The sequence below is a fragment of the Rhopalosiphum padi genome, chromosome 2 (genome assembly GCF_020882245.1).
Source record: "Rhopalosiphum padi isolate XX-2018 chromosome 2, ASM2088224v1, whole genome shotgun sequence".
Taxonomy (NCBI): Eukaryota; Metazoa; Arthropoda; class Insecta; order Hemiptera; family Aphididae; genus Rhopalosiphum; species Rhopalosiphum padi.
The window spans coordinates 48,684,516-48,701,498 of NC_083598.1; the positions used below are offsets into that span (position 1 = coordinate 48,684,516).

General features: G+C 30.0%; 6 protein-coding genes across 6 annotated transcripts; 3 read left to right on the plus strand and 3 right to left on the minus strand.

Annotated features, from left to right (window-relative positions):
* Positions 1-719: 719 nt before the first annotated feature.
* Positions 720-1,434, plus strand: LOC132922922 (histone H1A, sperm-like). The gene has a single exon (XM_060986670.1). It carries the CDS (start codon positions 758-760, stop codon positions 1,385-1,387), a length of 630 nt encoding a protein of 209 aa, XP_060842653.1. The 5' UTR covers positions 720-757; the 3' UTR covers positions 1,388-1,434.
* Positions 1,435-3,902: 2,468 nt separating this feature from the next.
* LOC132922957 (histone H4) lies at positions 3,903-4,348 on the minus strand. The gene has a single exon (XM_060986708.1). It carries the CDS (start codon positions 4,212-4,214, stop codon positions 3,903-3,905), a length of 312 nt encoding a protein of 103 aa, XP_060842691.1. The 5' UTR covers positions 4,215-4,348.
* Positions 4,349-4,418: 70 nt separating this feature from the next.
* Positions 4,419-8,634, plus strand: LOC132918993 (uncharacterized). The gene is made up of 3 exons (XM_060980347.1): positions 4,419-4,907; positions 5,902-5,939; positions 8,070-8,634. Exons 1-3 carry the CDS (start codon positions 4,500-4,502, stop codon positions 8,569-8,571), a joined length of 948 nt encoding a protein of 315 aa, XP_060836330.1. The 5' UTR covers positions 4,419-4,499; the 3' UTR covers positions 8,572-8,634.
* Positions 7,458-8,138, minus strand: LOC132922956 (histone H4). The gene has a single exon (XM_060986707.1). The coding sequence runs from the start codon at positions 7,873-7,875 to the stop codon at positions 7,564-7,566; it is 312 nt and encodes a 103-aa protein (XP_060842690.1). The 5' UTR covers positions 7,876-8,138; the 3' UTR covers positions 7,458-7,563.
* A 1,047-nt stretch (positions 8,635-9,681) lies between the features above and the next one.
* On the minus strand, positions 9,682-10,168 carry LOC132922939 (histone H2B-like). Its single transcript, XM_060986688.1, has one exon. It carries the CDS (start codon positions 10,111-10,113, stop codon positions 9,733-9,735), a length of 381 nt encoding a protein of 126 aa, XP_060842671.1. The 5' UTR covers positions 10,114-10,168; the 3' UTR covers positions 9,682-9,732.
* Positions 10,169-10,442: 274 nt separating this feature from the next.
* Positions 10,443-11,038, plus strand: LOC132922944 (histone H2A). The gene has a single exon (XM_060986693.1). The coding sequence runs from the start codon at positions 10,525-10,527 to the stop codon at positions 10,900-10,902; it is 378 nt and encodes a 125-aa protein (XP_060842676.1). The 5' UTR covers positions 10,443-10,524; the 3' UTR covers positions 10,903-11,038.
* Positions 11,039-16,983: the final 5,945 nt, after the last annotated feature.

The following is a 16,983-nucleotide window of genomic DNA, read 5'->3' on the forward strand; positions in this document are numbered from 1 at the left end:
CAACTACAAATATGCAGTCCTAGCGTTACAGCGACAATTAAACTTAACGACAGAGTGGTTCACAAAGTGGAGAATTCAAATAAATATCTCTAAGACAGTAGCAGTGATCTTCGGATCTAACTCCACAAATCGGAAAATGAAACTTAAAATAGGAAACCAAAAATTGGAATGGAACCACCACGCCAAATACCTCGGCATAACCTTAAACTACAACCTAGGCTTCAACAAGCACATCAAAAACATCTTACAAAAAGCGCGTGGTGCCCGGACAGCATTATATCCAACACTAAATCACAACAGTGCTCTACCCCTACATACAAGACTGGCGATCTACAAAATTTATCTAAGACCTATTGTGTTATATGCCGCAACAATTTGGAGGCATCTCATTGGCCACTACATGTGGACCAAGATCGAGGCCTTCCAAAACAAAACTCTACGTATCAAAACCGGCGCCCACTATTCAGTGTCAAACTTAAACCTTCTTAACTCCACAAATATTCCACCACTTAAAGAAGAGGCACTCCGCATTGCAAAAACACTCCAACACAGTTTATCCACCAGCAAATTTCCACACCTATCACGCCTAGCCTAACCGACAAATAATATCATCAAACACCTCATACAGAGTGAAAAGGCTCAGCCTGGTGTTCTAAATAGGCCACAGGCCGCCCAACCAAAGCAAATTGCAATTACTCAGCTTTACATTCAACGTTAAATTTCGAGTAAGTGTTACTCATTTGACATCAACTCTACCATGACAGAAACCGTCGTTCTCTCCGCACCGGCACCAGTGGCTGCTTCGCCAGCTGCGAAGAAGTCTCCGGCCAAGAAGAAGGCCAGTGCTGCTGCTGCCAAAGTAAAGAAGCAGTCCGCTGCGTCTCATCCGACCACTTCCGTAATGGTCACGTCTGCAATCAAAGAACTCAAAGAGAAGAAAGGTTCCTCTTTGCCGGCTATCAAGAAGTACTTGGCTGCCAACTACAAAGTCGATCCCGCCAAACTGGCGCCGTTCATCAGGAAGTTTTTGAAAGCCGCCGTCGCCAACGGTACTGTGGTTCAGACCAAGGGCACCGGCGCTTCTGGACATTTCAAACTGCCAGTTGCCGAGGTTAAACCAAAAAAAGTAGCTGCGGCCAAGAAGAAGCCGGTCGTTAAAAAAGCCAAAGCCCCCGGTGCCATAAAGAGGAAATCGACATCTGCGAAGAAAGTGAAGCCAGCGTCCGGCGAACCAGCGGCTAAAAAAACCAAGAAGGCCGTTGCCGCGAAACCTAAAGTTGCTAAACCGAAGAAGTCGCCGGCTAAGGCGAAAAAACCTGCTATCGCTGTAAAACCCAAAGCGAAGAAGACTCCAACCAAGAAAACAGCGGCTCCCAAGAAGAAGTAAACTGTGAACGATCACTTCTCACACTACCCTTAAAACGGTCCTTTTCAGGACCACAAATTTCTGATACGTCTAAATTTACTTTTCTAGTTAATTAATTTAGTACCCACTTTTGTTGATTAGGAGTTTTTCGATTTTCTTTTATCCTATATTATTCCTATTGGATCAGATTCCTCCCCGCTTTGAGTACTCCAATATTATTATTTATTATACTATGCTCTTCAGATCTACACTCGTCAATCTGTTTATAATAATAATTTTACGTATTGATAATTACTTACCATATTTTGTACCAACAGTAGTCGCCGCACAATATGACATCGTTTACTGATTATATTTTAATACTAACAATAATATAGTATATTAATTAATACTTTAATAATGATTCATTTTATTTTATATACAAATTACAAGGTCTTACTAGTGCTCGGAACTTGTTGCGTTTGCATGTTTATTTTACTTTTTTACCAGCAGATTTATTATGCTTAGTGCTTTATAAATCCATTTCAAGAAACCAAAAACAAATACCAAAAGTTTATATCGCATAATTAGCGATTTTTAAATTTTCGAGCATTTTTCTCGATTTTCATGGAAAAGTTTGAAAAATCATACAAATAAAAATATTACACAACCGATGTAATGAAAATCCATACGAACTTAGTTGGAGCTTTTACTTATACATTATGTTTTTAAGCATCACCGACAATATTAATAAATATAAACCGAGAAGCATTAAAATTATGTTATAAACATCACTAATGTTTTCCGTAGTTGGAGACCTGAAAAATGTTTTTTTTATCATCTAAAACGAAAGTATTCGTATACGAACAAAGTTGAAGATGCCACAAGACCTTAAATTACCGTGGATTCAATTGAAATGATTATAAAATATATTATAATAAGAAATATATTATAGATTATGATTAAATTGACTTAAGTACCTGCGTTTTTAGGTACGATTCCCAAGAAAAAAATATTCACAATTTACATACAACATTATATTGTAACAATAATAATAGATAAACGTTAAACAATAATTGATAAAATATATGTTTTTAATTATAATATTCTTTTATTTTAATTAGTGAAAATGAAATTTGATTTTAAACTGAAAATAGATAGGTACAAGTTCGGCCAGCTAAAATATTTTAATATCAACCCAGAGTTATTAACAAATATTGGTACTCAGGTACCTATTGTAATATTATTTTATATTAATATATTATTATTAGGCAATTAAATATTTTTAATGCAATTTTACATTAAGTAATACATTTATTGTACTTCATGCATGCATATAGTTATAGTTGTATAATAATAGAAAACGTACTATATACATTATTTTGAAAGGCGAAACATTAAATCCAGCAAAACTAGAGATCAGCTCGAAACTTGTTGCATTTGCATGTTTTTAATCTTATTTTAAAAATTGAATAAAGCGAATTTTTTAAAAATATTTTCAAGACAAAAAATACCTTTTATTCATTTTTAAAATATATGTCGATCATAAAACAAAGTTTAAAAATATTCATTGTTTTCTGAACAATGTTTCTAAATTAATTTTAAAATTACTTTTCACTACATTATGGGTTATTAATATTAATATAATTCATTAAATTGAAATTTTTCAGTATGCCGTATGTTTACGGTATAAAAATATATTAGACCAACGAATAATTATTGTTCGTCACGCCTAGCAAAATTTTGTCTCTATGAGTATACTTTAATATTTTTTTTATTATTCTGTTGTGATTATTATAATCACTATCACACTATCAGTCCATTGAGTAACATTTTATTGTAGACAAATAACATTATTTCAATAAATTAATTTTGTTTAAACTCAATATTATTAAAATATTATTGTTATTGCATTACTATGATAAATTTACATAATTGCTTTTCAACCGTGTTACTCACGATAAGATTTTAAAATGAATACTATTTTGACTAAAAATGTCTATTAATATTGTTTCCTGTTTTTGTATAATTGTTAATGTGATGACTGATAACTGTATGAAATCGTTAACACTATAAACATCAAATGATTTTAGACATTTTTGTATTTATAATTTTTTAGCAACGACGCAAACAACATATCGATATATAAACTAGAAAAATAATTACGAGTTTATTTTATAGTAAAAAAAATTATTAAAATGTTGTAGGTAATTTCCATGCTTTCATCAGTTTCATGGATATTATAAATTAAAAATTGCATTCTTCAGACACTTTGGTACTTTTAAATTATCAATGCGTGGTATTTTAAAAACGTATTTTTATAAACATTTTATTATATTATTAAAAAAAATATTTTATGTAAGAATCTAGGATTAGACATTTTTTTAAATGTTTATAAATAAACAAAAAAACACCAATAATATTCATAAATAATACAATGATATTTGAAAAAATTGCAAGTATAAGAAAGTTACATTTATACACAATGTATTTCGATATAATGAATATAGTGGCCCTGAGAAGGGCCTTTTTAAAAAAGGTTAAGTAAATTGAGTGATTAACCACCAAATCCGTACAATGTACGACCTTGGCGTTTCAGAGCGTAGACGACGTCCATTGCGGTAACGGTCTTCCTCTTTGCGTGTTCAGTATAAGTGACCGCATCACGGATAACATTTTCCAAAAAAACTTTTAGCACTCCGCGGGTCTCTTCGTAGATCAATCCAGAAATACGCTTCACTCCTCCTCGACGAGCCAAACGACGGATGGCGGGCTTGGTGATTCCCTGGATGTTATCACGCAACACTTTACGATGACGTTTGGCACCTCCTTTTCCAAGACCTTTTCCTCCTTTGCCGCGACCGGTCATGATAACTTATTGCTGTAGACGTATTAGTGGTTGTAACGAAGACGAGGTTTGTTGAGATAAATGATAACTTATCGTTCGACAACGCGGTATTTATGCGATCGATCCACTGACCCTACACCGAAGAGTGCGCGAGACCGCACCCCTCGGCCCAATCAGACTACGTTAGCAACCCTCTGAAAATCGTATAAATAAAGGGTGTTTGTCTCGTCGTGTTTCATTGTGTATACATTTCTTCTGAAGATAAGTCGTGGTTTAATATCATCCTTTTTGCGTCATACAAATACAATGGCCCGTACCAAGCAGACCGCACGTAAATCTACCGGAGGAAAGGCTCCCAGGAAACAGCTGGCCACCAAAGCCGCTCGTAAGAGCGCACCCGCCACCGGAGGAGTGAAGAAACCCCATCGTTACCGTCCGGGAACCGTCGCTCTCCGTGAAATCCGTCGTTACCAGAAGAGCACCGAATTGTTGATCCGCAAATTGCCGTTCCAACGTCTGGTGCGTGAAATCGCACAGGACTTCAAGACCGATTTGCGTTTCCAGAGCTCCGCCGTCATGGCGTTGCAGGAAGCCAGCGAAGCTTATTTGGTCGGTCTGTTCGAAGACACCAACTTGTGCGCCATCCACGCCAAACGCGTCACTATCATGCCAAAGGATATCCAATTGGCCCGTCGTATCCGCGGAGAACGTGCTTAAACTTAAATTTTTAACAAATAGTCCTTCTTAAAACGGCTCTTTTCAGGGCCATCACTTTTTTCAACATCAAATTCTTCGCAAATACATTGTTATTAATTTATAAGTATTATTAAAAAGGTTATACTAATAAAAAGAATAAATTATTATACTTAATAATGTTATTTCTTTTTTAATTTAATTTTTTACATTTACAAACCAATGTTCCGTTATATTTAAAATTAACCAATAATTTAAAAAATAAATTCAGTTTAAATTTTTAATAATTTAATTTTAACTCACTTTTAATAAACTTAAACCAATTCACTCAAAAGAATATAAAATTGCTGATTAACTTTTAATATAATTATTTTTATAATATTTCTATAATATATTTAGTAAGTAAAGTACTTATATTGGTGATGGTAATTACTAAATTATTTTACCAGAAAATAAAGATTAAAATTGTCAGTAATTTTCTTTTAGTTATTTGATCATTTGAATGTTTTTGATCAATCGAACGTTTTATAAATAATCAAGATAATTTGGTTATTTCCATTACTAAAAAAAGGTATTATATTAATTTATAAGTACTGCAAAATAAGTAATTTAGAATAATGTGAATTTATAATATACAAGACCGTTTTATACAAAATTGATTTAGTGTTGAAACAGTACACGTTTTTTTTAATGCACATTGCCCAACAGAATAATGTTCACAGTGTTTCAGTACCTAATATCTTGTTTTATTGAGATTAAAATGATTAATCGGTGAATAAAATAGTATTATAGATGGTGTCAAACACGTAGATACTATTGCCAAAAGACTAATTTTTCAAGAGAAACATTTTTCTGAACTCTTTTTTTTTTTAATTTAATCAAAGTATTGGCCATAATCAGTGACAATATAATTTATTGCAAAATAATAATCATTGATTATAAATATTAAATACTTATAGTATTAGTATTGTCATTGATTGTACAGTATTGAGTATATAATATTCATGTTTCATAGAAAATCAATGGTATTATTTATGAAGACTTGGTCAATCCGTACTTTTGATAACCGCAGCGCTTTCTACTGTTGTCGTTTTAAATTAATCTTTAAGTGAGTATTATAGAACCATTGCTCAAATTATCATCGTTAGAGAGCGTTGCCGTATATGATTTTTGTAATTTATTTATTTAAAGATTATACTACAACTAAAACTTAATAACAATACTAGATCCCTGTAGAGCTTGGATCGCCTTGCTTTAAATACTCGTTTTAACATAGTACACTTAAAGACGTCAAAATATGCGCTATTAATAGCACTAATAATTGAGAAATATGCAAATTAAAATGTAAAAAAACATTTCATTTTTATATTCTTGAAGAATATTTATTTTTATTATAAATTATTTAGGTATGTATCGTAGCATAATGGTTATAATAGTAATAGTGTAATTAAAGAGATACAAGGGACTCTGATATACCGGCTGTTCCTTTACCAAAAATTAATTAATTTCGACATAGGTAGTAGCATTTCCGAAATAATTACAATATTATGCCCATAATATTGTTCGATGAGCAAACATAAACACACACTCAACTAAATAATTTTGATTCCATTCTTATATTGTGATAAACTATTACTAAAATTACCACTAAGAACCGTAAATAACATTATGTAAAAGTTATTAAGCCATAATTTCGTAAATTACTTCAGGGTGAAACAAATTTATATCTATTATAAATAATGTTTTAAGACGTCATTCTTTAAAAAAAAAAAAAAAACATGCATTATCTATACTTGAGAGTTCTAGGACATCACAATAGTATTCATTATAATTTTAAAAGTGTTAATGAAATTATAATTATCTACCCCTATCTTGGTCTCATTGAGTATCACCAGGTAACTCAATACGCTCGCTCTATTGTCAAACACTAGATAGGTATCTACTAATAAGTAATATTTATATTTTGTATATTGTATTAGCTGAATTAAAATTTTAAAAATTGTTATTGTTAACCACCGGTAATTAAAGAATGGATAGCAATGAAAATTATTACTAAATTATTATTATATATTGTTTTATTAACATAACATTATACATTATAATTAATATTATACATTTTTATTGTCATAGTATAAAATATAATAAATGTACAAATCAGTCAATAATTTTTAAACTATTTTTACGAATAATAGTAATAGTTTAGTAATAATATAATATATAATAAATAATAAAATTCCTATTTTTCGTTTATCATACGTTTCTTCAAACATAAAAAAAAAACCATTATCTTTCGAATATATTATACAGTTCTATACATATTTAATTGGGGAATAAAGGCGTTAACTTATTATAATTAGTTAGTGTTTACAATTTAGTAGTATACAGTAGGTAGTTATTATAGAACCTACTGATACATATGACTTAAAATAAGAACAGCATATATAATTTGTATATTATACAACTGGATGTTAAGATTAAGAAATAATCAAATTTAAAAATTGCCATTCGTTATTTAGATAATAAATTAAAACAATTTGTATTAGATACCAATACACTGCTATTTATATATGATTTAGTGGCCCTGAGAAGGACCATTTTAATGAAAAAAATTTAAAATTTAATGTAATTTCAAAAATAGAAGAAGTTGGACTAATAAATTACTAATTAATTGTTGAACCTAACCACCAAATCCGTACAATGTACGACCTTGGCGTTTCAGAGCGTAGACGACGTCCATTGCGGTAACGGTCTTCCTCTTTGCGTGTTCAGTATAAGTGACCGCATCACGGATAACATTTTCCAAAAAAACTTTTAGCACTCCGCGGGTCTCTTCGTAGATCAATCCAGAAATACGCTTCACTCCTCCTCGACGAGCCAAACGACGGATGGCGGGCTTGGTGATTCCCTGGATGTTATCACGCAACACTTTACGATGACGTTTGGCACCTCCTTTTCCAAGACCTTTTCCTCCTTTGCCGCGACCGGTCATGATAACTTATTGCTGTAGACGTATTAGTGGTTGTAACGAAGACGAGGTTTGTTGAGATAAATGATAACTTATCGTTCGACAACGCGGTATTTATGCGATCGATCCACTGACCCTACACCGAAGAGTGCGCGAGACCGCACCCCTCGGCCCAATCAGACTACGTTAGCAACCCTCTGAAAATCGTATAAATAAAGGGTGTTTGTCTCGTCGTGTTTCATTGTGTATACATTTCTTCTGAAGATAAGTCGTGGTTTAATATCATCCTTTTTGCGTCATACAAATACAATGGCCCGTACCAAGCAGACCGCACGTAAATCTACCGGAGGAAAGGCTCCCAGGAAACAGCTGGCCACCAAAGCCGCTCGTAAGAGCGCACCCGCCACCGGAGGAGTGAAGAAACCCCATCGTTACCGTCCGGGAACCGTCGCTCTCCGTGAAATCCGTCGTTACCAGAAGAGCACCGAATTGTTGATCCGCAAATTGCCGTTCCAACGTCTGGTGCGTGAAATCGCACAGGACTTCAAGACCGATTTGCGTTTCCAGAGCTCCGCCGTCATGGCGTTGCAGGAAGCCAGCGAAGCTTATTTGGTCGGTCTGTTCGAAGACACCAACTTGTGCGCCATCCACGCCAAACGCGTCACTATCATGCCAAAGGATATCCAATTGGCCCGTCGTATCCGCGGAGAACGTGCTTAAACTTAAATTTTTAACAAATAGTCCTTCTTAAAACGGCCCTTTTCAGGGCCACCAATTTATTATTATATTATTAAATGGTCGACATAAAATAGTAAATTATGTTAAATCAATAGTATTAGGTAGTATAATGTATACTTAAAATTGTTTCGATTAACGCTATATAATGGTTAAATTATTACTAGGTTAAAAAATTATTTCAATGTACAATAAATGCTGGATAAATTGGTGTGATACAAAATGGTGGACTGCTATGGATCACCTATAGTATGGACCTCAATGTATCATAAATGATTTTTGACATAGTGATGCTGTACGATAACTAAACATTGAATACAAATTTAATAAATCTAAATTACAGTAACCCACACCACACCTATACTGTATAGCAAAGCGGTACCCACTTGCCAACTTTTTTATAGTAATTTATTTAATATATAATACATTTATTTTTAATAAAATATTTCGCATCGAGACTTTCAGAACTTAACGACAACTAGCAATGACAAAAACTTAAAAAATGTAATTTCTAATTTATATTTTTTACGTGGTCGTTATTTTTGTTAATTAACGTCAATTCTATTATACACTTAGTATTATTTACATTATACATTGTATGCCGTGGTTATAATCACCATAATATGATTATAGATATAATACAGTTTTATTAATTCAAAATATTGCAATTTTGTTTTTCATTTAATTACATGCTTTTCCAATTATTAAGATAATAAGATGTCTTTTATGTTTTGATAAGTAAACAAGTATACATACCGGAAGACATGCGACCAATTCAGAGATGTTGCGTAGTTAATAATTTTTTTGTACACATAATTGTGTAATTACACAAGGACAAATTAATAATTTTGTATATCATTTTATCAAATTTACTATTAATATTTTCAATATAATTATAAGGAACCATATAATTAATTTGTACATAGCTACCTAAGCTGTGTTGATAATGTAAATTATTTTTCGGTACCTAATTATAATTACAACTAGTTAATTATAATACTAAATAACTGAGTATTATTTTACTCTATTAAATAGTTACGAAAAAGACAACAGTAAATAATATTATAGTAATTAGTGGCCCTCAAAAGAGCCTTTTTAAGATTGAACCTATCGCAGTAGGTGTCAGGATATTATAAATAACGTATTTTACTTGGAGCTTGTGTATTTAGTGACTGCCTTTGTTCCTTCACTTACGGCGTGCTTGGCCAATTCACCGGGTAACAATAGTCGGACAGCAGTTTGAATTTCCCGACTGGTAATGGTCGAACGCTTGTTGTAGTGCGCCAAACGACTGGATTCGGTGGCTATGCGCTCGAACAGATCATTGACGAAACTGTTCATGATGCTCATTGCCTTCGAGGAGACACCGGTGTCGGGATGTACTTGTTTCAGTACTTTATAGATGTAGATAGCGTATGATTCTTTCCTCTTAGGCTTGCGTTTCTTGTCGGACTTGACGATGTTCTTCTGCGCTTTGCCCGACGATTTTTTCATCGCCTGTGCTGCCAATTTACCTCCTAGAGCCATATTTTAGTTTGATCGTGTATCCTGTTGAAGTGGTAAACTGTGTAGTACGGTAGGATTCAATCGAATGACACCCTTCTATTGTACTGTTACCATATTTATACTATTTTTAGGATCTTAAAACGTGCGCACATTGGTAGCCGCCACCCTTAGTATTATAACCCTCCGGAGCAGAAAACATCTGCTCTGACCACCCTATATTTGGCTCATGTAAAACAACATCCTTTTTATATACTCATACATGTCGTACATGTTATGTTACGTCGTTAAACGTTGTTTTATACGTCTAATGCATTTCAATTTAGGGGAGATTTCACTATATAAGCCCCGAATGAAGTAGATCTGAATATCATTTAAGTCACGTCATTTCATTCAACTACTACTGCCCAGTCGAAAATTTGTATAAGCATCAAAATGAGCGGAAGAGGCAAAGCAGGAAAATCGAAAGGCGGTAAATCCAAGACCAGGTCGTCCCGTGCCGGACTCCAGTTCCCGGTCGGTCGTATCCATCGTCTGTTGAGAAAAGGAAACTACGCCGAACGTGTAGGAGCCGGAGCACCGGTTTACTTGGCCGCCGTAATGGAATATTTGGCTGCCGAAGTATTGGAATTGGCTGGTAACGCTGCCCGTGACAACAAGAAGTCTCGTATCATCCCTAGACATTTGCAATTGGCCATCAGAAACGACGAGGAGTTGAACAAATTGTTATCCGGAGTAACTATTGCTCAAGGCGGTGTGCTACCCAACATCCAAGCCGTACTCCTACCAAAAAAGACTGAAAAGAAAGTTTAAGAAATACAATAGCATGTTGTATTAGTGTATTATTTTTTGTTTAAAACGGTCCTTATCAGGGCCACAAATTATTATTACAAATATTTTCCTTTAATTTAGTTTTATCTAATCATAAAATATACATACTTTATAATATTACATTATTATAATGAATGAAAACCAACATTTATAAATTGTTTTATTTGATTTTTAGCTAAGTGAGTACATAAAAATTGTACCTTTCAATGTTAAGAAGTTAATTATAATATTTTTATCATAATAAATAATTAAAACAAGTGCAAAACAGTAATCTATTTATTTTAATCGTAGTTATTTCTACTAAAGTTATAGTAATAAATCATTTGAAAAAAACAAATAGGTATAGGTACTTACCTATCTGAAATTTTATATAATTTAGTGCCATCGGAAAATCTGAATTAAATATTATATAGTAATCCATTGCCCTTATACCTATAAATGTTTTTAGTCAAAAAGTAATAAATAAAACCCACGCTTAACTGCATGTTTACTCGTGGCGCAAAAGAAATTATATAATAAAATACAGTTATAATATTATAAATGAGTTGACCGGAGCGTATTCGTGATTTGATTATGAAAATATAAAATGAGACGCATGTCAGTGTTTTAAAAAGTGTGGAAAATTGAAAAATGGTGTAGATATGTGTACAGGAAAGTAACTATATCGATGGAATACGACCTTTAAAAACTACATCAACTACAATACTAATGCTATAATAATACTCATTAATATAATTTAATAGTATAGGTACTGTAGAAACTAAAAAGTTTTTTGACTATATTATGATAATTAGATATGTACATAATATACAATAATCATTATTATTAATATAACATTATAGTATTATTTATACATTGTCGCAAATTCATCAAAGTTGATTAAGTTAATGACAAAACTTTACTTAAGTATTAGAGTTAGGTAAACTTTGAAAGGTAAATACACCCAAATATGTTGTCTCAATTTTCAAATTGAAAACATAGTAAATTTGCGTTAAACAGAATTAATCGTCTAAATTAGATATTAGATTGAATAGAACTAAAAATTATTATCAAAATTAAGTTAAGAATATTATTTATGTATATAAGTTAATTAATTATTATATTTGTATTAATGATAATTTTTTTAACTGTAATATATTACACACTCATAACTTGCTTAAAAATGTTAGTATAAAAATAATCGAATGTACAAACACAGATAATGTTCTTACATCTTAGTCTTTAGTTTTATTTTTAATATCAAACATGTCAATTCACTTTAAAAACTAAGACAAAATTAGTTTAGGTGAAGAGAAAAAATTAAATCTTCATAAAACAATTCATATATATTTATTCGTAAATATTTAAAAGTAGTTAATATAGACAAAACTATTAAATGAACTAAGATAAAAAAAAAAGATCCTTTTTTAATTACTATCTGAGATGCCGAGATAAAAATATAAATGTGCCACTTTAAATTATTTTAAATAGTTACAAATATAGGACTAAGAATTAAAAATATTAAAATTGTAGGTACCCTATTATTCCTTCTTATTTCACGCTATCTTAGGAGTTTAAACAGTAAGCGTTTATGTCAAATAAATTATTAAATTAAAGAATATTTATATATTTACAATGATTCTTAGGAAACGTACCTATTATTATTCAAATAAACCAGACAAAAAAATATTATAATCGATAGTGTAACCTGCAATTATATTAAGTTAATTAGAAAATTAATGAACTAAGTTTTAAAAGATTAAGTTTTTAACTTGTTAACTAGTTTTTCTTAATTCCCGCATTTTAAATGTACTAAACTGGTAGGTATACACTCTTATATTTTGATTGAATAACAACTCTGTTGATGGTGACACATTTTAGTTATAACACTATTGTACAGTTTACGTATATTTTTTGAGTATTTTTATTGATATTTTAGTTCACCAATTTTAGTTTCTAAATAAACTTCTTTTTATATAAAATATCTGTTTTCTAATATTTATATTCATGCAACTACACCAAAAATTTCCTAGCTCAATAATTTTGTATCGTCATATAAATATGTATCCATATAATATTATATTATTAAAGAGACGATAATAATTGATTTTTGCAAGTGCAGCTATATTAAGAAATTGACTTAATTATTTGTATTTTATTGTTTAGAACCTGAAACCTAAGTTACAAATGAGTGTTACCGATTATTGTGAATTCATTAATAGATATTATATCCACAGTTCACAAACATGAAACAACAAGTATCATATTTTGTAACATAGAACATTTATAATATTTTAGTTTCTCATTAACTCATTAATTTCATTTTTATTATCATTACCTATACATCAAATTATTTATATAGGTAAATACATGAACGATTGATGTGATAGTGTAAGGAACTTATGAAATATGACACCTACGTCAAATACGTGCTTATTATTTTAACATACAATTAACATTTATAAAATCAATTGTAATAGCTATTATAGGAATGTATAATACCTACCATTACAATAATTGTTGTGATATAAAAATATGTATAAAATATAATGTCGATTATTGATGTAAATTATGCCTACTTGAGTAATAATTAAGAAACCCAAGTTTGGAATTCATTTGAGCAAAATGAATAAAACTACATAATGTCATTTTGAACGGTCAGTAGAAAATTATTGTTCACCTATTTTTGCAAAAAAAAAAAATTTGAACACTTTTCATAGCTATCCTTCATAACAATTATACTTGAATTATTGGTAGATATCGATGGTCATTTTTTCTCTGCCACATAAATGGGCACCAGTACATCAAACACTCATAAATTGTTCGTGAAAACTAAAATTAAACGAAAAATAATCATTCAGACTACAGTCATAGTTGAAAAACTAAATAAATACACGATATAGATTATAGAAGATAATATTTTCTGTGTTGTAAAGGTTTTATTTTTTATAACATCATATTATACAATTGATATTTCAGTTTGAAAAAATATAAAAACAACGGAATTCTAAGCAATAATATCTTTAAAACCCCCCCCAAAAAAATCAAAACTCTAAGGACTAGCAAAATCGTCTTTCTTTACGTTCAAAATGCGAGTATATGGTTCCAGTTATTTAGTATGATTACTTAATAATCAACAATGGTATTGACATAGAATATGAGACCACTTACAAGTTACTTTGAATTAATGCTTGAAATTAAAAATTTTAATGTTTCTTTATTAAATTATCCAGTCCACATGTGTATAGTCTTCTTCAGAATAATAACGATACATAATAAAGATGACTTACATATTATTTTCATCTATATATGTAGTCACATATTTAGTCTTGTATAGGGAATTGACCAATAGTATTATAAATATTATCAATCGTTCAAATTTGGATACGGCTAATCATCTATTGGTTTGGTGTTAAACAATTAAACTTTAATATTATTAAAGCGCATAAGAATATCTGTAAATAGTAAATACAAAATAAAAATCAAATGTAAGTATTTACAGACGCGTCCAAAATTGAGACCAGCATTGTATTATTTCAAATAATTTATGGCGATCAGAAAAAGCAATCAAACTAATTAATGAAATGCCAAACCATTGCTTCGACATACTAACTAATTTTTAACTTTTTTCATATTATACTGATTGCGGACCGTAATAGCAAATAATTAATTAATTAAAACATTTAAAACTAAATCAATATCCCGATCGTGTCTTACATAATATACCTACTAATGTAAATAATATAATACTGTGCCATTCACACGAGTTAACAATATTTGGCGCGAGTTGTGCTTTCTAGTTCATTAAAGAATAAAAACCGATTAATTCCAAAATTGAAAATAAAAAATATCTCATTTTGAGTTATTAAGAATCAACTTTAACAATTTTTTTTTTAATCTATGCCTTTTATACATTTTATACGAACGCATATGTGCGTTGGTCGCAATCGGAAATCACCAATTAAAATGGCTCTTTTCAAAATATAATCACCTTTGCCGAAAACTAATTCACAATAAGTAAAGTTTCGTTAGATGTCTTATAATTAATGATTCGCAGAGTACTATTATATTGTTACATCCACGTAATTTACTTTACACTAAATTAACTTTTTCGAACTTAACTATATACAGATACAGAAATTTAGCATATAATGATTTATTATGGCTATGAAAGAAAAAAAAATAAACTTTTATTTAATTTATCTACATAATTATATTATGGTATAACATTTTTTTATACATGTGGGTAGTTTTAAAAATATTTTTTATAAGTAGCACACATTTAATAAATATTTCACGAATTTTTTTTCCGATTGTCTGATATGGTGTTTTCCATACTATAATTTTAATGTATTTTAACTGTTTTAAGTACACAGTCTTAAGAATTTTTTCAGTTTTTAAATAATGTTTTTACCAATAACTAAAAATATTTTTTTTAAAAATTGCTTTATAAGTAGTTATTAAATTATAGAACTAGGTATTTTTTTATTTTTTTATTATGGGAACAGCGTATGTCGTGACTCGTAATCTGGTTTTAAAATAATACTTCTAGTGTTTATCATATTAATAAATGGATGTCAATTTTATTAATTCATACGGATCAATATGTTTTTATATTAAAAAAAAATAAAAACAAAAAATATTAAATACTTATATTATACTGTTATATTATATTTTATGTTTAATAAATATTTTTTTATATATAGGTATAATATATACAATAATATTAATATTTATTTAATAATAATTAAATTATATTATCAAACACAATTATTCAAAGTCCACAGTTTTTTTTTAAATTTTTAATCTTTTTTTTTTCAGCATTAAATTGAAGCCTTAAGCTATTGAGAGCATAAAAAATGCACACTTATTATTTATATATTACAGGCTTTAATCTTCATTGAATTGATTTTAAAAATAATTTTCGCAGTGACATTGATCCATTATTCCTTCATATTATTATTACATTATGCGTTGAGTTGCTTCAAATTCACCTCAATTATGACATTGAACATAAGATGTTTAAGTACCTATTATTTGCTATTTAGTTCCAACACATTAACATAACCATTACAAATCATGATGGCTGTTGTCATCAAGTACCAATTATTTTATTAATTATTATTCAATAGACAATTATACATAATATAGGCACACAATTGTATAAATTATATCAAACATTATGTAATGTGAACCGTTTAATACAAATATTTATGACTAATCTAATTATTGAATTTGTTGTCAGTTGTTACACAAAATTGTACCTACCTATACGGCTATAACATTATGTAATTTTAATGTATAATAATTCGTGTACATTTTTGATTAAAATAGGTTACAATAATTCATCCAATTTAGACTTTTTTAGATAATCCATTCTAAACATGAAACCATTCAGAAATGTCCAATGCCTCAATGGACATACAAGGTGGACGAATATAATAATTATATTTGCAATTTTTTAATACAATTTAATTTACCTATTATTATTGTTTACCTATTCAATAGCATAGTGATATAATAATTCAACGTTATAGTAGTTAATTGATTAATATAAGATTGATACGACCATTAATATACATAATAAAATATAATGATTGCTCAAAAGAGAAAACTAACCTATAATTAATGTCATCATATTATGATAGTATAAAAAACAGGCCTAGAATGTTTTTATTGAACTAACATTTGAAAAAAGACATTCTTTCAACGGGCATACGTAAACTGCGCCCAAATGATCTTTTTTTTTGTAAACTGCGCCCGAAATTTTATCTACGTTAAAAAGGTATAGTGTAAACTGCGCCCGAATTTTTATCTATGTTAAAAAGGTATAGTGTAAACTGCGCCCGACTTATAAACTTATTAAATTTTGACTTATTAAGGCTTTATGTTTGACGATTGTGTACTTTTACAAGTATATTATAGAAATTTTATTTTCGTCAAGAAATACCAACACGTTATCGAATATCTATATTGCAGTAATACTAAAACTGACAACTGATGGTTATCACTACTTCCGGTATAGTTCTGCTAGTTACTGTACCTATCGTATTCATTTTAATCAGTAAAGTCACGATGGCTGAA

Excerpts from the sequence above, each read along its gene's own strand:
- LOC132922939 (XM_060986688.1), bottom strand. The coding sequence starts at position 10,113 with ATGGCTCTAGGAGGTAAATTGGCAGCACAGGCGATGAAAAAATCGTCG.
- LOC132922922 (XM_060986670.1), top strand. The coding sequence starts at position 758 with ATGACAGAAACCGTCGTTCTCTCCGCACCGGCACCAGTGGCTGCTTCG.
- LOC132918993 (XM_060980347.1), top strand. The coding sequence starts at position 4,500 with ATGGCCCGTACCAAGCAGACCGCACGTAAATCTACCGGAGGAAAGGCT. Across the intron at positions 4,908-5,901 it reads GTATCCGCGGAGAACGTGCT|AAAATCAATGGTATTATTTA; the intron begins TAAACTTAAATT and ends CATGTTTCATAG. Across the intron at positions 5,940-8,069 it reads TATGAAGACTTGGTCAATCC|GGTGTTTGTCTCGTCGTGTT; the intron begins GTACTTTTGATA and ends GTATAAATAAAG.
- LOC132922956 (XM_060986707.1), bottom strand. The coding sequence starts at position 7,875 with ATGACCGGTCGCGGCAAAGGAGGAAAAGGTCTTGGAAAAGGAGGTGCC.
- LOC132922944 (XM_060986693.1), top strand. The coding sequence starts at position 10,525 with ATGAGCGGAAGAGGCAAAGCAGGAAAATCGAAAGGCGGTAAATCCAAG.
- LOC132922957 (XM_060986708.1), bottom strand. The coding sequence starts at position 4,214 with ATGACCGGTCGCGGCAAAGGAGGAAAAGGTCTTGGAAAAGGAGGTGCC.